Below are 19,552 nucleotides of genomic sequence, written 5' to 3' on the forward strand. Positions count from 1 at the left end.
GACTGGGCCAGGAGGACACCAGGAGTGCGTGTGAAGTAGGCAGAACAGGCACAGAAGGCCAGGTATGTCACAGCATTCTTAACTATTGCTCCAGCATTAAACCCATCATGTGCAGTTTGAAAGCATCTTCCTTTCAGGTCAGGAGACAAACTTGAACTGAACTGAAGATGGTATATTCCCAAGTAAGCAGAAAGAACAGCAGTGTACACAGTTAGAGAAATATAATGTACCTGACAACTGTTAACAGAAAACTTATCAAAGAGCTTCCTGGTATTTTTATCATTGTGCTGGAATTGCAGGCTATGAAAGTGAAGTATTTCCTCAGGAAGCTCTCTTTTTGCTTAGAGAGTAAGGCTTATACAAAGGCATACACGTACAGCCACACATGCAGCTCATTTGTATGGCATAGGACTCTCTGCAAATAGTACAGTGTCAACATTAGAAGAATTTAAGTAGTTAGAAGTGTTTTTGTACATATTTTGTTTTGCACATTAAAAATTTAAAATCTAAAATACAGATGGTTCATTCTTACTAATGCCAAAATCTAGACACTATCAAATGTATTCTACACAGTATCCTGTAAAATGAGTTCAGTGAACTGTAGTGTAGAAATCTGCAGGAGAGTGTTATCCACCTCAGTTACAGGCACAATCTAATAGCCTTTCCAAAAAATAACAAAGTAACTTCCTGAGGGATGCTGTACTGACCCTGTGCCTCAGAATGGAGTTACCAACAATTTACTTGGAGCCAGGCAGATTTGCTGGTATCTGTCAAGTGATACCAAACCTAAAAAACAAGAGCAAGATTTTGATCAACAGAGGTTACTCCTGGCTATAGAACAGCTTCTCTCTCTTGACTTCCTGTGGTGTGAAGGCTGAGGTACACAGGTGAAGAAGCAGCCATCCCAATCCCATAGAACCCTCCCCCAGTCCTTACAGCCATCCCACAGCCCTCATCTCGTTTTCAGGCTCCGTCCGCTTTTCTGCTGGCACCAACATCTTTATTACCAGTGGATGATGGCCCCAACTGTCTCTTTGAGCATGTAAGTACCACTTGCTGTACGACCAGAGCTGACAGTCCTTGAAGGCACAAAGGAGTAGCCTCAGCTGTGAGGGAGAACAGCAATAGGGAAAGGCAAGTTTTGGAACATAAAGAGGAAGGAGAGGGAATCACCAACTGATCAATCACCAATCATCAACCAACTGATGGCAGGACTTGTTCACTACATGTCAACAACCTCTTACTTTGAAGTTGCTTTCTTTGAGCTATATAACTTGTCATCTCACAGCCCAGTTTCAACCATCAAGAAGTTATTCACATTAGTCTCCATTTTTTCTGCTTATATTCTACCTCATGACTCCATGCCTTAACAATTCTGACCCTCTCCTTGGCCTTACCACCCACACATTTCAAGTAACTCTTGACTGCTAACTTCTCAGTGACTCACTGCCAGGTCATCTTATTCACTGTATGTTCAGCTATTTCATCTCAAGGCACCATCATCACATAAAATTATTTTATAGAACTCCACCAGGGCTGCTTTAAAAATAGCAGGGGTGACTGATAGTTCTAGGTTCCTCCACCAAGATTAGACATGCCATCTTTTCACAACAGAAGTGTCAGGGTTGAAGGACCACAGTGCTGTAGTTCTCTGTCTTATGAAGGTTCACAGGCCTCTGCCTCTTCTCCAACCTCTCCACCTTCCTCATCCTCCTTGCTATTCGTCTGAGCCTTCTGCAGAAGTCTGGGCCCTGCCAAGCCAATAACCAGGGCTCCAATTGGAGCAGTGATCAAGATGGCCAAGAAAGCTACTGTCAGTACATCCATTCCATATTTTTCCAGTTGCTCATCTTGATGTTGTCTTGCTGTATCCAGGGCAAGGGAACCTATTGCAGCCTGCAGGGGAGAAAACATTGCTGAGATGGAGCAAGGAAGCTTTAGCAGTGAATGAGGAAAAATGGGAACCTATCATGAGTCAACATTTCACATAAATCTGACATTTTTAGTCCATTCAACCTGTTCGTTTTAGGCTGTACATAGCAAAATAAACATTATATGACACCTAAGAGAACAATTTTCACTTGACTGTGCTTGGAATTTCCTAAGCTAATGAGTTTATCTGTGTGGTTGCCTCCTGTGAAGAACATTGCTTAGCTGCCATTTTATCCTCATTTCTGGACAATGTGTGATTAATGAACTAGGCCAGTACATTGTGTATTGCAGTTGTGAAAATACCACACTTGGAGAACGTATCCTGACAATAGTCAACTAGTGGCAGCTTCTGAAATTTAATTCACTGGTCATGTAATAAGCCTTGCCTGTTTTGATTAGTAACTTTTGTTTGCAAGTAATCATGCTATTGAGGCAAAGTCTAAATGACTTGACAATCACTGAAATAAAGGAGCAGGAATGTAGCCAGCCTGAGGCAACTCTATTAATATGGCTCTCAGACTACTCCTTACCAAAACAATCACAAACTGAAACCCATTCTGAGTTTGGATGTGACTGTCCTTGCAGACACTTCATGTGTAAGAGGGAAATGCTTTTACCTTTGGGAGTTCTCAGAATCTGTATGTAAAGGCACAATAATCACCAATGGCTGAGAAATGTTTAAACGTCCTATGGTATATGTACAAGTCACTGTCATTACTAAGAGTAAACCCTGGATGCAAGCAAAATACCTGCACATATAAACTTCTCCACACACTTTTTAAGCAGTTAGGAGTGTTTTAGAGAATGAATAGTCAATATTCTATGTTTAGCTGTCACTAAGCCTGAACCTTTCCCTGCTTACCACTCTGCTAGTTACAAGAAGCTGTGCTAAAGAAAATAGATTTAGCTTGGAATGAAAGTGATGATGGATTGTTTACCTGGACAGTGGCTTTGGGAATCCATGCCAGTGAGACAAATACCTTCTCCTTGAAATTAAACCCAGCAAAAGACACCATCAGGAACGTTGCTATGATTCGCACAACTAGGGCAATGCCTAATAAAGCAACACAGAGCCCTGCAACAGACAAACACTTCTCAGTACTTTTGTGCAGAGATGCTTCTGGTTTTTTGATTTTTTTCGGGGGTCAGCCATAGTCTGCTTTGTTCTAGATTTCTTTATAGAGAGTCTTTCAAAGCCAGTAATGAAAGCTGGATAATTTGTGAATGATCTTACCAACAGTTTCAGGTCTAAGAGATATAATGGATACTTCTGCTCCAATTAAACCAAAAAGAAAAGGTTGAAAGATATTCCATGCAACTGCCACAATTTTTTCAATTTCCCTCTGCAAGAAAAAAAAGCTAATCTGTAAATTCACAGAAAGATGGCCAAGCATACCACAACAGTTAAGTAATCATAGGACAAAGTGAAAATGTTTCATAAAGATTGTTCAGAATTGCTCCTCTTCCTTTGACCTAATACTAAAACATTCAAAATCAGCTACACACCTTTTGAAGGTCAGACTGACTCTAGCTGTCTTAGTAAATAAATGTTTGATGTCTTGAGAGGAGAAATAAAAAGCACTGGTGTTTGGAGAGTAACACAGCAGTCTGCAGACTGCAGACAAGAGAAGGAAAATAAAGCATTGTTGATTTTCACTATTTAGAAAGATGTCATTTCAACACCTTTGCCATGAAGTTTCTGAGCCTTTGGGAACTGCATGCCTAAACATGTTCTCCCATTTGTAGCTGAGCAGAGTCAGACTCTCCCAAGTTTTAGTCACGACCCAACTCTGTTCGTGTTGCACTCAGTCAGAGGACTCTGTCCATGTCAGCAGGAGCCAAGTGAGTCTGAGCAAGTCTGAAATCACATAGCAGGAAGAAGTGCTGAACTTCCCACTGCAATATAGTGCATAAAGGGAAAACCATCTTTTCTCCTCACGTTTGAACTTTACACAATTTTCCTAAAATAACTGCTGCCACGGTAAACAGGAATCTTCCACTTACATGACAGGGTACACACAGCATATCAAACAGCACTTGTCTTTTAATTAAGTGGGTTCTAAAATAGCAAATGAACCTTCAGGCAGGAGTGCTGGAAAATCTAAGTGCAGTGCTCTGTCACTTAATAATCAATCCAGGGCCTAAACATGTTCCATCCTTGGTATTCTCTTTGGGACTGATCCTGCAACACCTCTTGCTCTTCTGTCAAGGAATGGTAGGTTACAGTAACACAAAAACTTCTGTAACCTTGAAGAAAATGAGATGGATATATACATATATGTGTGTGTGTGTGTATGCATATATATATACATTTTTGCCTCATTTCTGCTTCTTATTTCACCCTTTTCAGTTCTTTCAAAACAAAATTAAATTAGAAGAAAAAAAATGCACCCCCAGAAATCCCCTCTTTATGGATTTCAGCCTATTTACTGCCCATATGACTGTTCCAGGAATAGGTCTGATGTTCATTGTTCTCTGCAGACAGTGTTTGTCAAGTGCCTTCCACCACAGAAAGTGGGAGGCAGTGGCCTTTGAGCAGCTCAGCAGGAAAACCTTGGTAATATATTGGGTACACAGACACCTCGAACTCTATCTGAGAAAAAAAGAGCTAAGGCATTTGACATCAATATACTTAAGGTCATGAAGCTTCATTCACAGATCAAAAGAATTTAAACTAAGCCTTTATAGACTGCATATACTCTTTTAAGGTCCTTCCTCCTATAATGATTTAAAAGCTTTTCAGTAGAGAGCTTTATCAGCTGTGATGTCCTTAACTAGTTAAGTCCCAAGAAGAGTTTTTAATCCTTTAAAATTGGACAATCTTAGTCTCTTTGCATTGTTATAACAAACCTTGGTATCTTTGTAAAGTCTGGGTCAAGATGGGGATAATAACATGGACTCTACTATATCTAATCCCTTTTCCTTTTTCTTCCCCTTCTTCTACTGAATGTCACAAAGCTATAGCTGTGGAGAGAAAGATGGATGCCCTCAAAACATTAAATGCAGATGGTATCAAGCAAAAGAGGCAGTCAGACATAGCAAAGTACAGAAAGGCAGTGGGGCAGCAGCAGTAAGACAAAGTAGGCTAGTACCTAAGAGAAAGTGACCAAAAAGCAGTCTTTTGTATGGCCTCACATAATTTATTGTGTGCACTCTGCTCTCTACGTTATCCAAATTACAACGGCTGGGATTTGGGAAAGATGAGAGAGGATAGTTCATCACTGCTTTTCATTTCACCCCGCCCAAACCACAGGAACAAACCCTCAGGGTATTCAGGCCATGTCCACAACTGCATCTTGGACACCCATTTGTAAACTTCACCATAAAGTGACTGTGTACAGACACTCACAGAGCTGGGAATTGAAGCTTTGGATTGCTACTGTCTAGTGCCTAAGTCTCCTTCATATGGCTTAAGATGTCTGAGAAAAGCTGAGCATTTCTCAATCAGTATCCCAGGCTCTGTATTGGCATACCTATTGCTCTACTGACACAAGTGGTAACTTTCTGTTACAGGAAATGCTTAAGACTTCCAAAACAAATGTACAATGTGCTGCTTGGTTTGGTGGGGTTTTGGAGTTTTTTTGCTGTTTTTTTTGTTTTTTAAATCTGGACACCCTCTAATGCTTCACAAATACACCATTACCACTCCTGACAGAAATCCAAGCTCCTGTCAGGCTGTACGTTCACACTTTGGATATGTAAACATTCACCTTTTCATCAGACCATCCCACACCTGCAACAAAAGCTAAGACCAATGTGCAAAGCCCTCCTGATCCAGGGAAGCCAAAGTAGATGCTGCCAAAAACAGCAAACATGGACAGTCCAAGTACAAAATACGATCTCTTCCATGCCAAAGATGCCTGCAGCCAAGGAAAGAGACAAACCAAAAAGTGAATTTCTTTCAGAAATGGGGGAAAAAGTTACTCCTGTTAATTTTGAAAATACGTATTTGAAAAGAAAATTAAAAATTAATAATTCTGAAGGAATCAAAGCTTCCAAGTGAGACTTGAACTGCTCAGTTGGATTGAGGAATTTTTGCAGACATTAATTTCTAAGAAGACAAATTTTGAAAATGTAATTTTTTTTCCCTCTGCCTACCCAAGTTCTTATTGCCACTAGGCTACTTTTATCACAAGGAACATGATGCTCTGTTCCAGCAGCTCTGCCTCAACTCTGTGATAGTAGGATTTTCTACCTGTGTAGTCAAGTATTACAACAGTTTCTCCAAGGAAAGGCGAAATCTTTGCCATCAGATGTTTTTAAGGACAAGTCAAACATTTGCCAGGAATAATCTAGTTTTATTTCATTCAGTCTCACAGCAGACAGTTATCTACCATTGTTCCTCATTTCTTTCTAACTCTTTAGCTCTTGTATCACACTTCTTACATTATTTAATAACAAAATTTGATGCCAATGAGGGCAATAGATGCTCTGAATACTGACTTTGGTAGTCCAGAGTGTATCTACATTCTTCCACAATTTTCTCTTCATTTAATTACCCCACAATAGAAAATTCATCTAACACTTTCTATAGATGTAATTTTTATAGAAAGTAACACATTCTAATTAATACTAATGATATGATCAATCACTTGAAACCTCTAATACATCTGCTTTATTAATTTTTAATCTTAGGCCTACTGGATGTATCTTAAAGAAGTACATGTGTCTTGCATCAATCTAATAAATTATTATTTTACTCTCTGAAATGGGTATCAGACCCTTCCTCCATTTCCACAACCTTCAATGAGAGCAGGATGGTGAGCTGGATTCCAAACTTCCATCAGGAAGGACTATGAGACCATAAATTATTATTGCTGCAGTAAATAAGTAATCACCTTTAAAACACCTCTTCACTTGATAGGTTTTGCAATCTGGAAGCTGCTAGCACTGTAAAAAGCTTTCCCCGCTTCACAGGAAGCTGGAAATTAATAACTAAAGAAAAGAATCCCTTAGCAAAGAATCACTTCATTGTAATTTTTTTAAACTAGGTTTTTACCTGATCACGGCTTGGGAAATATCGAACAAACATTCCCAGAACTGCCCCAGCTGCTACGCCAACAGCAACCTCCAGCACTCCACGGAGCACATTGTACAGAGTAGAACCTATTTCACAAAAGGAACACACGTTCAGTAAGCCATCACTCAAACCATGCTCTAGACCTATGAGGGTGATTCCAGGACAGTGTCTGCTTTAAATTACTTGGGGCAAAGGAGTTCAGGAAGGAACCTATGGGCATGAGGGAACTGGATGGTGCAATTTTCTTTCTCTGAAAGCTCATGCCAAGAAAGTGTGCAAGAGAAGTCAGAGAGCCACTGTAAGAACATTGCCAAACCCAGTGAAATTTCAAAGCATCATATTGGGCATGCACGACCCAGACTTGGCAGCTAAGGAAGCAGTCAGGGAAAAATGTTCTCTGAAAATTGTTGTGACCCACAACTCAGAGCTGACCATGTTACATCAACTTTTGAACATGAGTCATTTCCATCTCAGTATTTAAGGCTATACATGAATTTTATAATGAGATGCCATTAAGTTACAAACCAGTCAGCTGTAACAGAGCACACATTCTCCAAAAGATCACTGTTCTGCATTTCATCGTGTACAGATTAACCAGCATACCAGAAGAGAAAGCCATCCCAAGACAAGTGTTGAAGCCTGTGATAGCCAGAATGTCATCGATGCTGCCAGCTGCCATTAGCAAAGTTGGGACACCTTTCTCCACCCCATATCCCCCAGCTTGTAAAATCAGCATGGAGGGAACCACCACAGCAGGGGAGACTGCACCTAAAACAAAACTGAAAACACACAGGTTCAGCATCTCAAAAAGAAAGCATTGAACTAAAAAAACTTCCAAATGTTCTGACCATAATTCTTTTAAAGTATAAAGAAGTAGACCTTTATGTACAGTACTTTCTTAACCTTTCCCTTTTAACTACAAGCAGGGATAGTTCTATGCAGATCTGCAATCAGCTCTTGCTTTCTGTCCAACTCAGTAACATTAAAAGTAAAGGGTTCCACAGACTAAAACTGGAGTTACCACTGCAGGCCAGTTATGCTCCCTGATAGATGCCTGGATTGTCCCATTTGGAAACCTGGTCTAGACGTGCTTATGACTCAGCAGCCCAGCTCCTTCTCATAAAATTCAGCATGTGTCAGAGGAGGAGTTCACCCATCTTGTTCTAGTGTATGGGTCTGGCCCAAGTGCACCAATTTAGAAAACAGGACTAGATGGAAAACGTCTTCTCTTCAAAGAGGTTACTCTAGAATGTACTATGCCATATCCTTGTGACAGGAAGGCTGTCCTATGTGCATCTCTGGGTGGAAGTTCTGAATTCCAGTATGAAGATTCTCCAGCCTCTGGTATAATTTGCTGTCCCTAAAAGCCCCCTTTGTTGTGGTTCAAGACTCAGGGATTGCACCATTCTTCTTTCTTCAAGTGCTCAGGTCACAAACACAGAAAAGTAATGATGCAAGTACTCCTCCGCAGCCTGAAACTATGACCTTTAAATTAGCCACAGAGCCAGACATAAAGGGTAAGCAGAAGACCAGAGGGGCTGAGCACAGCTTCCCAAATGGCATTGAACTGAGGCCTCTGCTTGGCACAGAGAACTAACCACAGTTGGATCACTGAGCTGTAGCCTGGAAACCAGCACCAGGAGAAAAGGCAGTACATTACCCTAATATAAATCCCCATTGCCATGGCAAATGCAGGAAGAAGTAGGCAAGGACAGCAGCTGTGCCTGTTTCTGAGAGGCACGGTCCGAAAGCAAGCCGTAAACAGACAGCTTTGAGCTTCTTAAGAGCCTGCAATTATACAATAGTGTCAGTACCTTTGGCTTCACAGAGGAAAAACATTTACAATCTGATATGGCTTGTTTAAAAAAACCTGTCTGAGCTGCACTACAGGACATGACATGGCCCAAACTAGAGATAAGCCCAAACCCAGTCGGATTTGGATATAAAATTTCAAGTGTGGCAGTGAATCTAGGTTTGATAAGGTTCCTGAATGTCACAGGAAGGAGTAACAGAAAAATTCTCTTTGGCTTCTTGTCATTTGCTCCATCCATAAAAGATTTACTATAATCCCAGAAGTTGCATGAGCAGCCCCCAAAATTGCCCGAAAATCTATGAACAAATCATGAAAAGCTGTAGAACTACATCAACTTGGCACAAGGAGGCAAGCATCTGTCACCTGTCTTTCACATGATATTTAGAGATTAAGCTCCTTTTGGCTCAGCAACTTTTAAAAAAATTTCCTAAACTGGCATTTGTTTCTAACAGCTGTCTTTAACAGTTAGTCACAAACATGAGTCTGCTAGGACAGGTCCCTAATTTTGACAAGAAATTTTAAAAAAAGAAATAAAAATAAGCGAGTTCCACTTTTTACCAATCCAGTTTATCCCAGCATAATCAGGACCGAGAAGAGAAACTTGACTTCTTTGTTTTCAGAGTTTCAATTACATGAGGAACAACTGTAACTGCATCAAAGCATTGCCACACACAGACTCCAAGTGACAGTTTTCTTACCACATGGAAGAAAAAGGAGTCAAAAATTAAGTTCCCTCAGCAAAAAAAGTTGTTATGAATAGAAAGAAATGCAGTCTCACAGAACTTGGGCTGTCCAGGCTGTGTCTAACAACACACAGTTCATGCTCATACAAGCCTCAATGTCTTGGAAAATAAGATGATGATAATATAGGAGAACAGGTATTCTTCAATACTGACAAAACCTTATCTTCCTAAGTAACTGCAGCACTGGCAACTCTGTAGTTTTTCTTGGTTAAGAGAAATGAGTTTACCCATACTTTATCTAAGTTTTATATAAACTCTGAGCGGTTCCTTCAACAGGGAGGGGCCAGTATGGTACAGCTTTACATCAGCCAGCTCATTTTGAATAAGCAAAACCTGGCCTTCACCAATTGATGAAGTATCATGTTTGTTAGGGTGCAGAGACTGTTTTTTGTTCACAGGACTGCTACGGGCTTCACTGTGATGAGAATCATTGTTTCAGTAGTGCAGCAGGATTCATCTTTGCAATTAACATGGCAATTAAAAAAAAAGTAAAAAAAAAAGTACCACAGGGTTGACACTTTTTTGGTTGGTTGGGATTTTTAGATTTCTGGCCACACAAAAACATTCTCTTTCAAGGACTGGGGATCCCTTGCATTGCTTCAAATTTTGAGTATAAACTAACAGGGAGTTTGTCAGGGAGTATAAACTCTTCCTGACAGACCATGACAGTGCACACATCCTCCATATGTTCCACTCACAAAATTCAGGAAATTAAAATAATCATAAAATCAGTTTTCTTCAGTTTTTCTTTTGATTGCCTCCTTTACAAATCCAACTGTCAATATTAACATACATATAACATACAACAGAAATTATGCTTTCTGTAATGATCTAATTTGCAGATGCTCCAAGACTGAGCAGTTCAATATTCTTAATGGAACCAATTATTCAAATTTTTTTGATTGCTGTTATGTAGTCTACCACACACAAATGGCTGGTGCCATACCTTTGGATCCAGGCCGAGTCCTGCTCGGGTCAAGATAATGGCAAGAGCAATATTCCTCAGTGCTGCAGACCAGCGCAGCTTTATCTGGACAAGGTCACTGATGAACGGGGTATTTCGGATTAGGAAACCAGCAAGTAGCATCCCTTAAGTCAAAAGAAATAAGCTCCTGTCAAATGATTTTTTTTTTGCACAAGAAAAGCTTGCATAGCACTCTTAAAAATACATACCATATCATGTTTTTATGAGAAAAAGCAACAATTTGTATTCCGAATTATTAGCCATATTTTAACAACATGACTGAGGCATGAGAAGAGATAAACACATTTAAAGCAGTGAAAGTAGCCTCAGAACACAGCAGGTCACCAATGAATAAATCAGCAGGATGCTGATACACAGCTTTAGTCCGAGTCAAAAGAACTCAGCTTTGTTTACCAGCTGCAGGTCATACTTACCATAAGCAGACACCTCTGCATTCTTAGAGATTTTTTTTCTTGTTAGCTTGTTTTAATACAAAAATAGGAAGATCATCTAATACCGTGCATTTATCTCAGAAGTTGGGAACTGTTAAAAATCCTCTTAGGTGCAAGAAACACAGGTATCACAGGAACCATAATGCTGCATTCATTAGGAAATATAATCTAAACCAGCTCATCATGGACTAACTGAAACATTTTCAAGTGATCTAGCAATGAGACTCTTACACAAAGAGGGGACAAAAAAGGGAAGGGAAATCAGAAACTTTGTGTTCTCTTCTGTTTGAGCTACTTTCAAGATACAACATTTTACAAATATTAGTAAAACTGTCCAAGCAGAGACTTCCTGCAAAGCTATCAAAGCCACAGCTCTGGAAGGATATGGAAAAGTACTGGAAAAGCTGACTTTAAATATGGATCTACAGAGAATTCATTATGAGTCCTGATGATTCAAAGATACATTTTTGTGGTATAATTTTATATTAGTCATGTTTAGAAACAGGAAACTAAAAAAAGACAAAAAGTAAACAAATCACTGTAGTCAGGTTGGTCCCAGCTCAGTGTGAGCCTTGACTGTGAACTTGATTTGTCCTGGGACACTCTAAACTTTCCAGACATTGTTCTTTCCACCACCTCTTGGAAAAAACCAGTGTCATAATTAATTTGTGGCACCTCGTGACAATTATATGAGACTGGCACTGTGATCACATGCTCTTTGCAACATTTGCATGAGGTCCAAGTCACTGGACCTACCCTGATCTGGGAATCTACTTAACAAAGCAAAAAATCTCCATCTCAAAGGATATCTTAACTGATTTGCTCCCTTCTTCCTGCTGCAGAGACTTCTCTGCAACATGCACCTAAAATATATTATTGGTTGTTTCAGTACCAGTTTCACTCCTTCTCCTGAGAGAGGCTCACAATAAGGTGCTTAAGTGCTCAGCCAGACACCTTACACTCTACTGGACCTAGCAAAAGTGGGTTATAGGCATGTAAGAGCACATGGTTTGAATTTTTAATGTAAAAACAGAATATTCACAGACATTGTCTTCTGAGTCATAGATTTCTCCAGTTTTCCTCAAGGACTGGGGATTGGAACAATGAACTCTGTCCTAAACAACTCAAGAGACAAGTGCTGTCATGCTGAAGTTTCTGTTGTCCAGTATTACCTGTCTGACAAGCAGTTTCATGCTCAACTCATAACTTTCAGATACAGATGTAATTAAAAAACTCTCAAACAAGCAGAACCCAAATGGTCAGACATACTTTTATTTGTTTAAGAGGGGTGTTTACTTAGAAAGGGCAGACTCCTTGCATGTGATATTCCGTGTTCATACTGCAGGCCTGCATGCCATATGCAAAACCTCCCTCCCCCTCATTTGAATTTTTTCCCTCCGGTGAAACTAAGCAGCACAAGAGTGCACAGGCTGCCTGGACAGAGCTGTGTGTGGAGCTCCTGTGCGAGGCACAATGCCAGCTGTGCAGGCTACAGTCACCCCTGGCCCACCCCACCAAGCAGTTTTACTGTCTGTCAGCAGCTCTACTCATCTGTGCACTAAACGCAGCAAGGGGACAGCATACAGCTGCTGAGAAGAACCTGGAGCTTCATTTCCAGCTTCACTGACATCACAGCACTTCAAAATATTGTACTCATCTAAGTGAGTATAAAACCTCCTCTAGGAAAGAAACCAGAAAAGATTTTAAAGATGTCAGGATTAACATTATTTTCATCTCCCATTTCTATTTTGCATATCTATGTAAAATAAAATACAATGACGATGTGGAAAAAAAAAGTTATTATTAAATCAGACTAACCCCGCAGAAGAATTATTCCTTGTTGTGAATTTATTTTCTCAGGTTTCAATTATCTTGAGATAAAGGAAGGAGAAGAAAGAAAACTTTTGGACTACCAGTAGTAGGGAATTGCTGTAATGTTTTCTTTGGAAAACACTTTCATTGTGTGAGATAGTAAAGAAACAGCCCAGCAATAATTTTGCAAAGAGATTACTGTAAAATGATATCTGGATTAAGATTCCTGTTTGGTATTATTAAACCCAAATTTTAAGTAACTGTGACAGAAGGGTCTGAAGGACAATAAACTTTGAATCTGTAGGCAAACAATCCTCTGACCCACAAAGAATTAAGAAGAGAGCCTTAGTTAATTTCACCTGAGCCAGTTTGGGAAATTTTGCACCTTTTCAGTGAGGACCAGAAAAAGTCATTTGGACAAGCTACAGATTTTGAATGTGACACAGTTTATTTGTTCCCAATCCAAACACATCTACCCATACAGATATTACTTGATGGTTTAAACAACACAAAATATGCAGGAAGGAAAGAAGGAAGGATCTCTTACCCAGAAGAGCAGGGAGAGGGGGCAGTGTTCGTATTTTAATGAATCCAAAAATTTTACCTCCGATGACAGCAAAGAAATAAAGAAACAGAATTCCAAAGAGATTTCCACCTGGGAGACACTCAGCCCCAGTTATGGACCAAACCACAGCCCAAACCAGAACCACAAATGCAACTGGAAAAACAGAAAAAATAATTAACATTTAATTATCACTCAGCAACAACTTTGCTGTTAGGTCACATCTGTTTTGCTATTGAAGAAAAACGTTAGTCATGAGTTTTAGAAATGAAATTACTTACCTGAAAAATTAATTTAATCATAACAATGCAGTTAATCTTTCATGGTCCCTAAACTGATGTTCTGATTTTATACATGCTAAAATACTTTAACAATGGTAACACGAACACCATGAAATGTAAAAATAAATTTAGTGAACCTTGGTCTGCTGTGAAAAGCACTTTACAGGTTCCAGACATAAAGCAAAGACTTTCACTAACTTATCCTGCATTTGCTTATGTTCCTTCAGCTACTTCAGAACCACAGTAAAATCTACTGTTGAACAGCCTGGCTGCATCTTCAAGCTGATGAATGCAGCTCCAGTCTAATTTCTAAAATATTGAATCATATTTTTTTGGCTGAATGTGTTTGTGCAATACATTCACAATTGAAATTGTGCAATTGTTATCCCTGGGAAGAAAATTCTAAAGAAGGTCATGTCTCTGGACATCTGGAGTACAAATTCTTCCCTTTCATACAGCAATCAAAGGAGGATAATACAGAGAAGGAAAAAAATCCTGAAAAATATTATGAGAACAGTGTGTGAAAATATTATAAAATATGTGAAAACATTAGGCTCTTTCAAGGTTCACAAACCTGTTCCAACAGTTGTCCAATGAGAACAGGCATGCATACATATAAAACAGAAGACTGAAGGAGAATAAAAAAATGTTTTGAATAAATGTCCTCCATTTTCAGATTGGAGTTTTCTTAATCCTCCTTGAGGGTGACAGGTGGCAAAGGAAGACCAGCAGATTTCCAAACAGAAAAGCCTAAGAATTCCAAGTGGCCGTGGAAGCAATCAAAGACACATGAAATTTCTTTTTTTAGGAAAAACCTTAAATAATTGGCTAGCCAGGCATCTCTTTTTGGAGTTTTCAGTTTAGAACAAATTCTAAACAAAATAGATCAGTTTGCCTTGTAGTGAGGACTCTTGGCTTTGCAAGCCTGTAGTACTAAGGACAAACTATCAAGACAAAAATTAGGAGGTGTTTCTTGTGATAAAAATAGTTTGCAGTGCAAAAAACATACCTACCATAGCAAACATATGAGACTGGAGAAACAAAAACTGTACATTTAAACCTTTGTTTCATCTTATTTTTTTTCCTCTGGCTAAAACATTCAAACAACGGTGTGATAAGTAAAACACAGCTATTTCCATTTATTATTTTCAAGGACAGATATCGACAGATATCATCCCCTTCAGAGAAACAAGTACTTCTTTTGCCATTTCTCTTTTTAATTAAACTCTGTCCCTCTTACCTACCATTTGTCACTGCTTGGGCCAGTAAACCCTGAGGAGGACAAGCAAATATTTGCCTCCATGTTCTTGCAGGTACTGAAGACCCTGCTGTTGCTTCTGGAGGTTGCTGAGTGCAGTGGTTCAAGAGAGCAGTTTCTTCTGTTTGTGCACTCCCGTCAGTACCTTTGGCACCTGCTGTTGGTCCCTGCTGAAGGCAAACGAGGAGACTCCCTCAGAAGTGGCACTGTATGTATTTGAAGTAGTGTGCACCACCTGAAGTCAGCTGAGATGCACTGGATCCCCACTGGCTGCAGGTGACCACATTAACTGAACAACCACAATGGGAATGTCCAGCTTTGATATAATTTTTGGCCCTTTTGGCCCTGTGTTTGTTTTTTGCGTGGCACCAAGAACTGCACGTGAGAAACTGCAGGACATTTGCCTTTTTATCTGCACCTGACAGAGCTCCTGCCCCAATAGATATAGCACCTGTGCAGTAACAATATTTGCGTATTTGATGAAGAAACAATAATAGCAGGCCAGGCTGAGCTTGTTTTGTGTACATAACTAAACGTTTATTAATATTTTCTACCATTTGATAAGGTTCTGCTTCCAGACTGGATTTCACAATAGAATTAATGATTAGCATCATTCCCGTGAGATGGTACTTATTTAATATAAGTCCTTAATAACTACCATTGCAAAGCCTTGAACCAAAATAACAAAACAAAGATGAAAGAAACAGCAGAGCTGGCCAGCACAAACTTTACTCACATGATCCATTGCTGGAAGGCTGGAGCTGGCAAGTCAAAGTAGAGATGGAGAAATACTACAACTGGGAGTCATTCCCTTGAAGGTGTTCTCTTATACTGGTACATCTACTTATCCATATTCATAACCAAAGCACTTTTTGACCATTTTTGGATATGTCTCACTTAATTTTAGCATTATTTTTGACAAGTTAATCATCTGCCTTCCTGTATGATTATTCATGTCAGCATATTGTCATACTGTAGACATGGAATTCTGCCTATAATGTGGTTTGGCCCTTCTCCAGTAATAGTTCCACATTTCTGATTACTTTTCAGTCTCTTCCCTCTCTCTCTCTCTCTATATATACACACATATTCCTTACTCAGAGTCATGACTGGAACACAAATCTTGTGAGCTTTCAGTATGGAGTTACATGATTCTGTGATCACCATGTGCATAAAAATGTGCCATATAAGCATCTATATGAGATACACTCAATACCATATGCTTACTTTTAAGTGCCTTTTACATTAAGAATTTTAATCTTAAAAAAGGAAAAGGAGGGTTCTCTCTGACTAGAACAATACTTTGGGATCCTAGTTAATTACCTCACTTCGCTCATGCATGGGAATCATGCCATTTCTCTCACATACTGATGGTTCAGAATCTTCACTGTCATTTACATCTTCCCTTACCATTGCTGCAAACCTAAAGAAAGAAATAAAGGTGGAAAAGTTAAAGAGAAGCAAATAAACACTGTTTTCCAAATGAATGACTTCTCAGTGATGCCTTTTCCCACAGACCGTGTGGAAAAATCCTCTCAGCCCAATTTCAAGTTTAATGTTTTTTGTGTCCCTCTGTATGCAAGAATAAGAGACAGAAACTAACCGAAGAACAGTATAAAGTTTAAAAATTCAAGCACAAAAAAAATTAAAACCTGAGTTTTACAATCACAATTATCTGTGCTAACCTCTTCATTCCTTCTCAAAACTATGGCTGTAATCTTTCTCTATTTGTGCCTCCTTTCAGCACATAATAAAGGTTATTTGCTGTCAGCACCACTCAGCAGGACCATTAGTTCTGAAAGTGTCACAGGTCCTGTGTACATTTCAGTGCAAGTGACTATCCAATAAAATTAGAACAACTATAGTTTCTAAAATTCTAGGAGGTTTCTAAAACATCAGGAGGGGACACTTTTCCCCTAACTTAAGCCTGATTGATCCAGTTTGATTTTCAGAGGAATTTCAACAATGTGTTTTCTCTAGATGCTACTAGAGATACTCAGTCAATGTGTTTCTAAGAAAGTGAAGATGCCTGTTTGAATAATGATCAGGACTTTTCACAGCTTGCAGCCTGATTAAACATGGCTCTTTTTTTACTGATTATATCCCATGGAGGTACTTCTCAGACTGGGAAGTAAGATCCAAGTAATTTGTGGATAGTTACCATTGTATTTGCTCAACTCTAACCAGTCTACTACTTGTCCCATAGATTATAACAAGATACAGCAGTGCACTGTTTTGTATGTCAGATATTTTTTGGTGCACATATTTATTGTGGTTTCACAAGTGTGAGCTATCAAGGAGGGCAGGCATATATCTGGAGACAAGGCTTGATAGTGTTCTCTCTCACAGCAAAGGCTGGCATATATCCTCCATCACCTAAATTTCTTTCAAGCCTTTTACATTGCTCTGGGCATATAAAACACCAGAGAAGTAAAGCCAGAACTTCTGAGCCAAGAAATTCCTTCCTTGCTAGATGGTTGGAAGTAAGTCAGAGCTGATTCTCAGAATTATCAAACCTCGAGTTTAAAATGAAATATTTGATATTTGGGAAGGGCTGATACCATAAAGACAAGGGCCATTCTAACACCTATGAGGTTTTGTTTGAGCTGTTCTGATATGAAACTGGCCAGAGGCATGACCAAGGCACAGCAGAAGAATACAGAGCTATAGGCAAACACTTTCAGTGTGCTGTAAGTTAATAGTTTTGTTTTTTTCTCCTTTCCTATTTAAAGTGGTTATTTACTCAAAGTTCAGTACTTTTCTGTATTTTTAATTATGTATTAAATTACATAGAGTTTCATTTATGAATTAGATAAATGGAACGATGTTAAAGGTAACCATATTTACAGGCAGTCAGACCATGTAATTCATGTTGGTTTTAAGCAGTATGTTAGCAAAACAAATGCTTTGTGAATTCAGGTTATTCATTGCCCTAGATCCCTGGTCAGGACCTGTGTTTTTTCCCAGAGTATGAAACTTGACAATAATAGGTTTCTATTTCATGAATCAAAGCAACCACGTGCTATCACAATAAAAAACATCATCACATATTCTTGATTCTTGCAGAAGCAGTACTTTTCAGAGAAATTTTCCTTGTGCTGTAGTGTGAGCTGTATTGGTACTTGAGACAAAGGCACAGAGCACCAAAGTGCAGCACCTAGCAACACATTTTACAGAATTTGTCCAATATTAGTACATCATTTTGGAGACAAATATATTGGCTCTATCTAGAGTGATAAAATCCATTCCTTTTGCTTTTGTGCTGCAAAGCATATTCATGAAGATCCACCCATTTGTTTAAGAATACTCCTCTCACATATACTCCCATCCATATCTGCTAGAATACTGCCCTTGTATAGTTGTTCCTGTACATGAAAATCTAATTGTGAGTATTTAATTTCCAAATACCTGGTAAGATGAGAATAAAGATAATAGTTAATTGCTTTCACTCAAATTTTGCTTAAAACACAACTCAGATTTTGTAACATGAATAATATTTTTGGCCTCCTGAAATCTTAAACATTAAACTGCTGTTCTTTCATGTTTTTGGAGTTGCCATAAATTGAAGCCACATGAAGTATGTTTTACTCCAGTGTTTCTCTATTTAAGGAAAAGTTAATCAGTAAGATCAATCTAGAGAGAGCAGCAAATTTGTTTGGAAAGCCATCACATGCATGATCTCAATCTTTGCAAGAAACACCATCTTAATTTTTTGCCCATCATAGTATGAATTTCCATTTGCAGGTAGAGTCAATCACAAGCTCCATCCTCCATCGATGATTAGTTCATTACCAGTCACATAGGCAGACTGAAATTACATAAAATAAACAATGATTTCAAATAATTTTTTACAGCTGTTAATTACAGGGTAACAATTTTTCTTTAAATTAAAAAATATGCTGTCTTTTTATACACTTTTTTTTGTTTTAAAAAAATTCCTAAGCAAGTAATGTAATATCTAAATAGAAACAAACAGAAATTGAAGCCTCTTACTTAACTCAAGGAAGTGTGGCAACAGTATTACTAGAGGCATTAGTATTACATTAAGATGATAATGCATCCTGAGAGTACAAATTTACAAAAGCTAGACTTTAGATATCTTACCTGCAGGAGTAAATACGTTGCACTGTGATGTTATTAGGTCTGTTCAGCTGAGTAGAATCTGACTAGGTCAGCCAATTATTATAATGGGACCTAACTAAAAACTTAGATTATATGGATAGTGGGATAAGCAACTGAGCTATTGACATTCTTTCCCTATGTCACTGCTGAAACATGCTGAATACATTGAAAAAATGGAATTGTTTACACACCATTGAAAACTCCAAGAGCAGACTGGAAAAAAGTATTAGCATTATGGAAATGCTAAAACCAAGATGAAATTGAGAAACAGACTACTGATAGATAGTAACATTAATACTGAGCTAAACCCACTGAAGTACTTTGACATGGACATTAGGACTGCTGGCACTTGCAGAACCAAATAGTTGTGGGTTTAGGTTTTTGTGGGTTTTTTTATGACATTGGTGATACTTTTGATTTGATTTTTTTCCATCCTTTCATTGGGACTGAGAATCCACAAATGCCAATCCTCTGAACTGGAATAGAAAGCATCAGCAACTTCCCAATGCCTCTCTCTTTCCCTCCACTGACCACTTTCCCAGGGTGGATTTATGTACTTAATTTTGCACTTGGTTTGTGTGCAAGCAAAGGAC

General features: G+C 38.8%; 1 protein-coding gene across 2 annotated transcripts in view; it reads right to left on the bottom strand.

The window, feature by feature from the left end:
* LOC120498823 (sodium/hydrogen exchanger 9B2-like) overlaps positions 1–19,552 on the bottom strand; it is a 24,244-nt gene continuing 4,692 nt past the window's right edge. Inside the window, exons 3-13 of one of the 2 annotated variants that reach the window (XM_039701991.1) lie at positions 16,161–16,260; positions 14,824–15,004; positions 13,284–13,454; positions 10,455–10,597; positions 8,613–8,740; positions 7,556–7,731; positions 6,932–7,038; positions 5,643–5,792; positions 3,167–3,275; positions 2,871–3,007; positions 1–1,896 (exon numbers count right to left, since the gene is read on the bottom strand). In XM_039701991.1, coding sequence (XP_039557925.1) covers positions 1,657–1,896; positions 2,871–3,007; positions 3,167–3,275; positions 5,643–5,792; positions 6,932–7,038; positions 7,556–7,731; positions 8,613–8,740; positions 10,455–10,597; positions 13,284–13,454; positions 14,824–15,004; positions 16,161–16,260 — 1,642 coding nt within the window. In that variant the 3' untranslated portion in view covers positions 1–1,656. Of the gene's footprint in view, positions 1,897–2,870; positions 3,008–3,166; positions 3,276–5,642; positions 5,793–6,931; positions 7,039–7,555; positions 7,732–8,612; positions 8,741–10,454; positions 10,598–13,283; positions 13,455–14,823; positions 15,008–16,160; positions 16,261–19,552 lie in introns of both variants that reach the window. The other variant, XM_039701989.1, reaches the window with a different exon arrangement.

Source organism: Passer montanus, unplaced genomic scaffold, assembly GCF_014805655.1.
Source record: "Passer montanus isolate IOZ18808 unplaced genomic scaffold, ASM1480565v1 scaffold151, whole genome shotgun sequence".
NCBI classification, from domain to species: domain Eukaryota; kingdom Metazoa; phylum Chordata; class Aves; order Passeriformes; family Passeridae; genus Passer; species Passer montanus.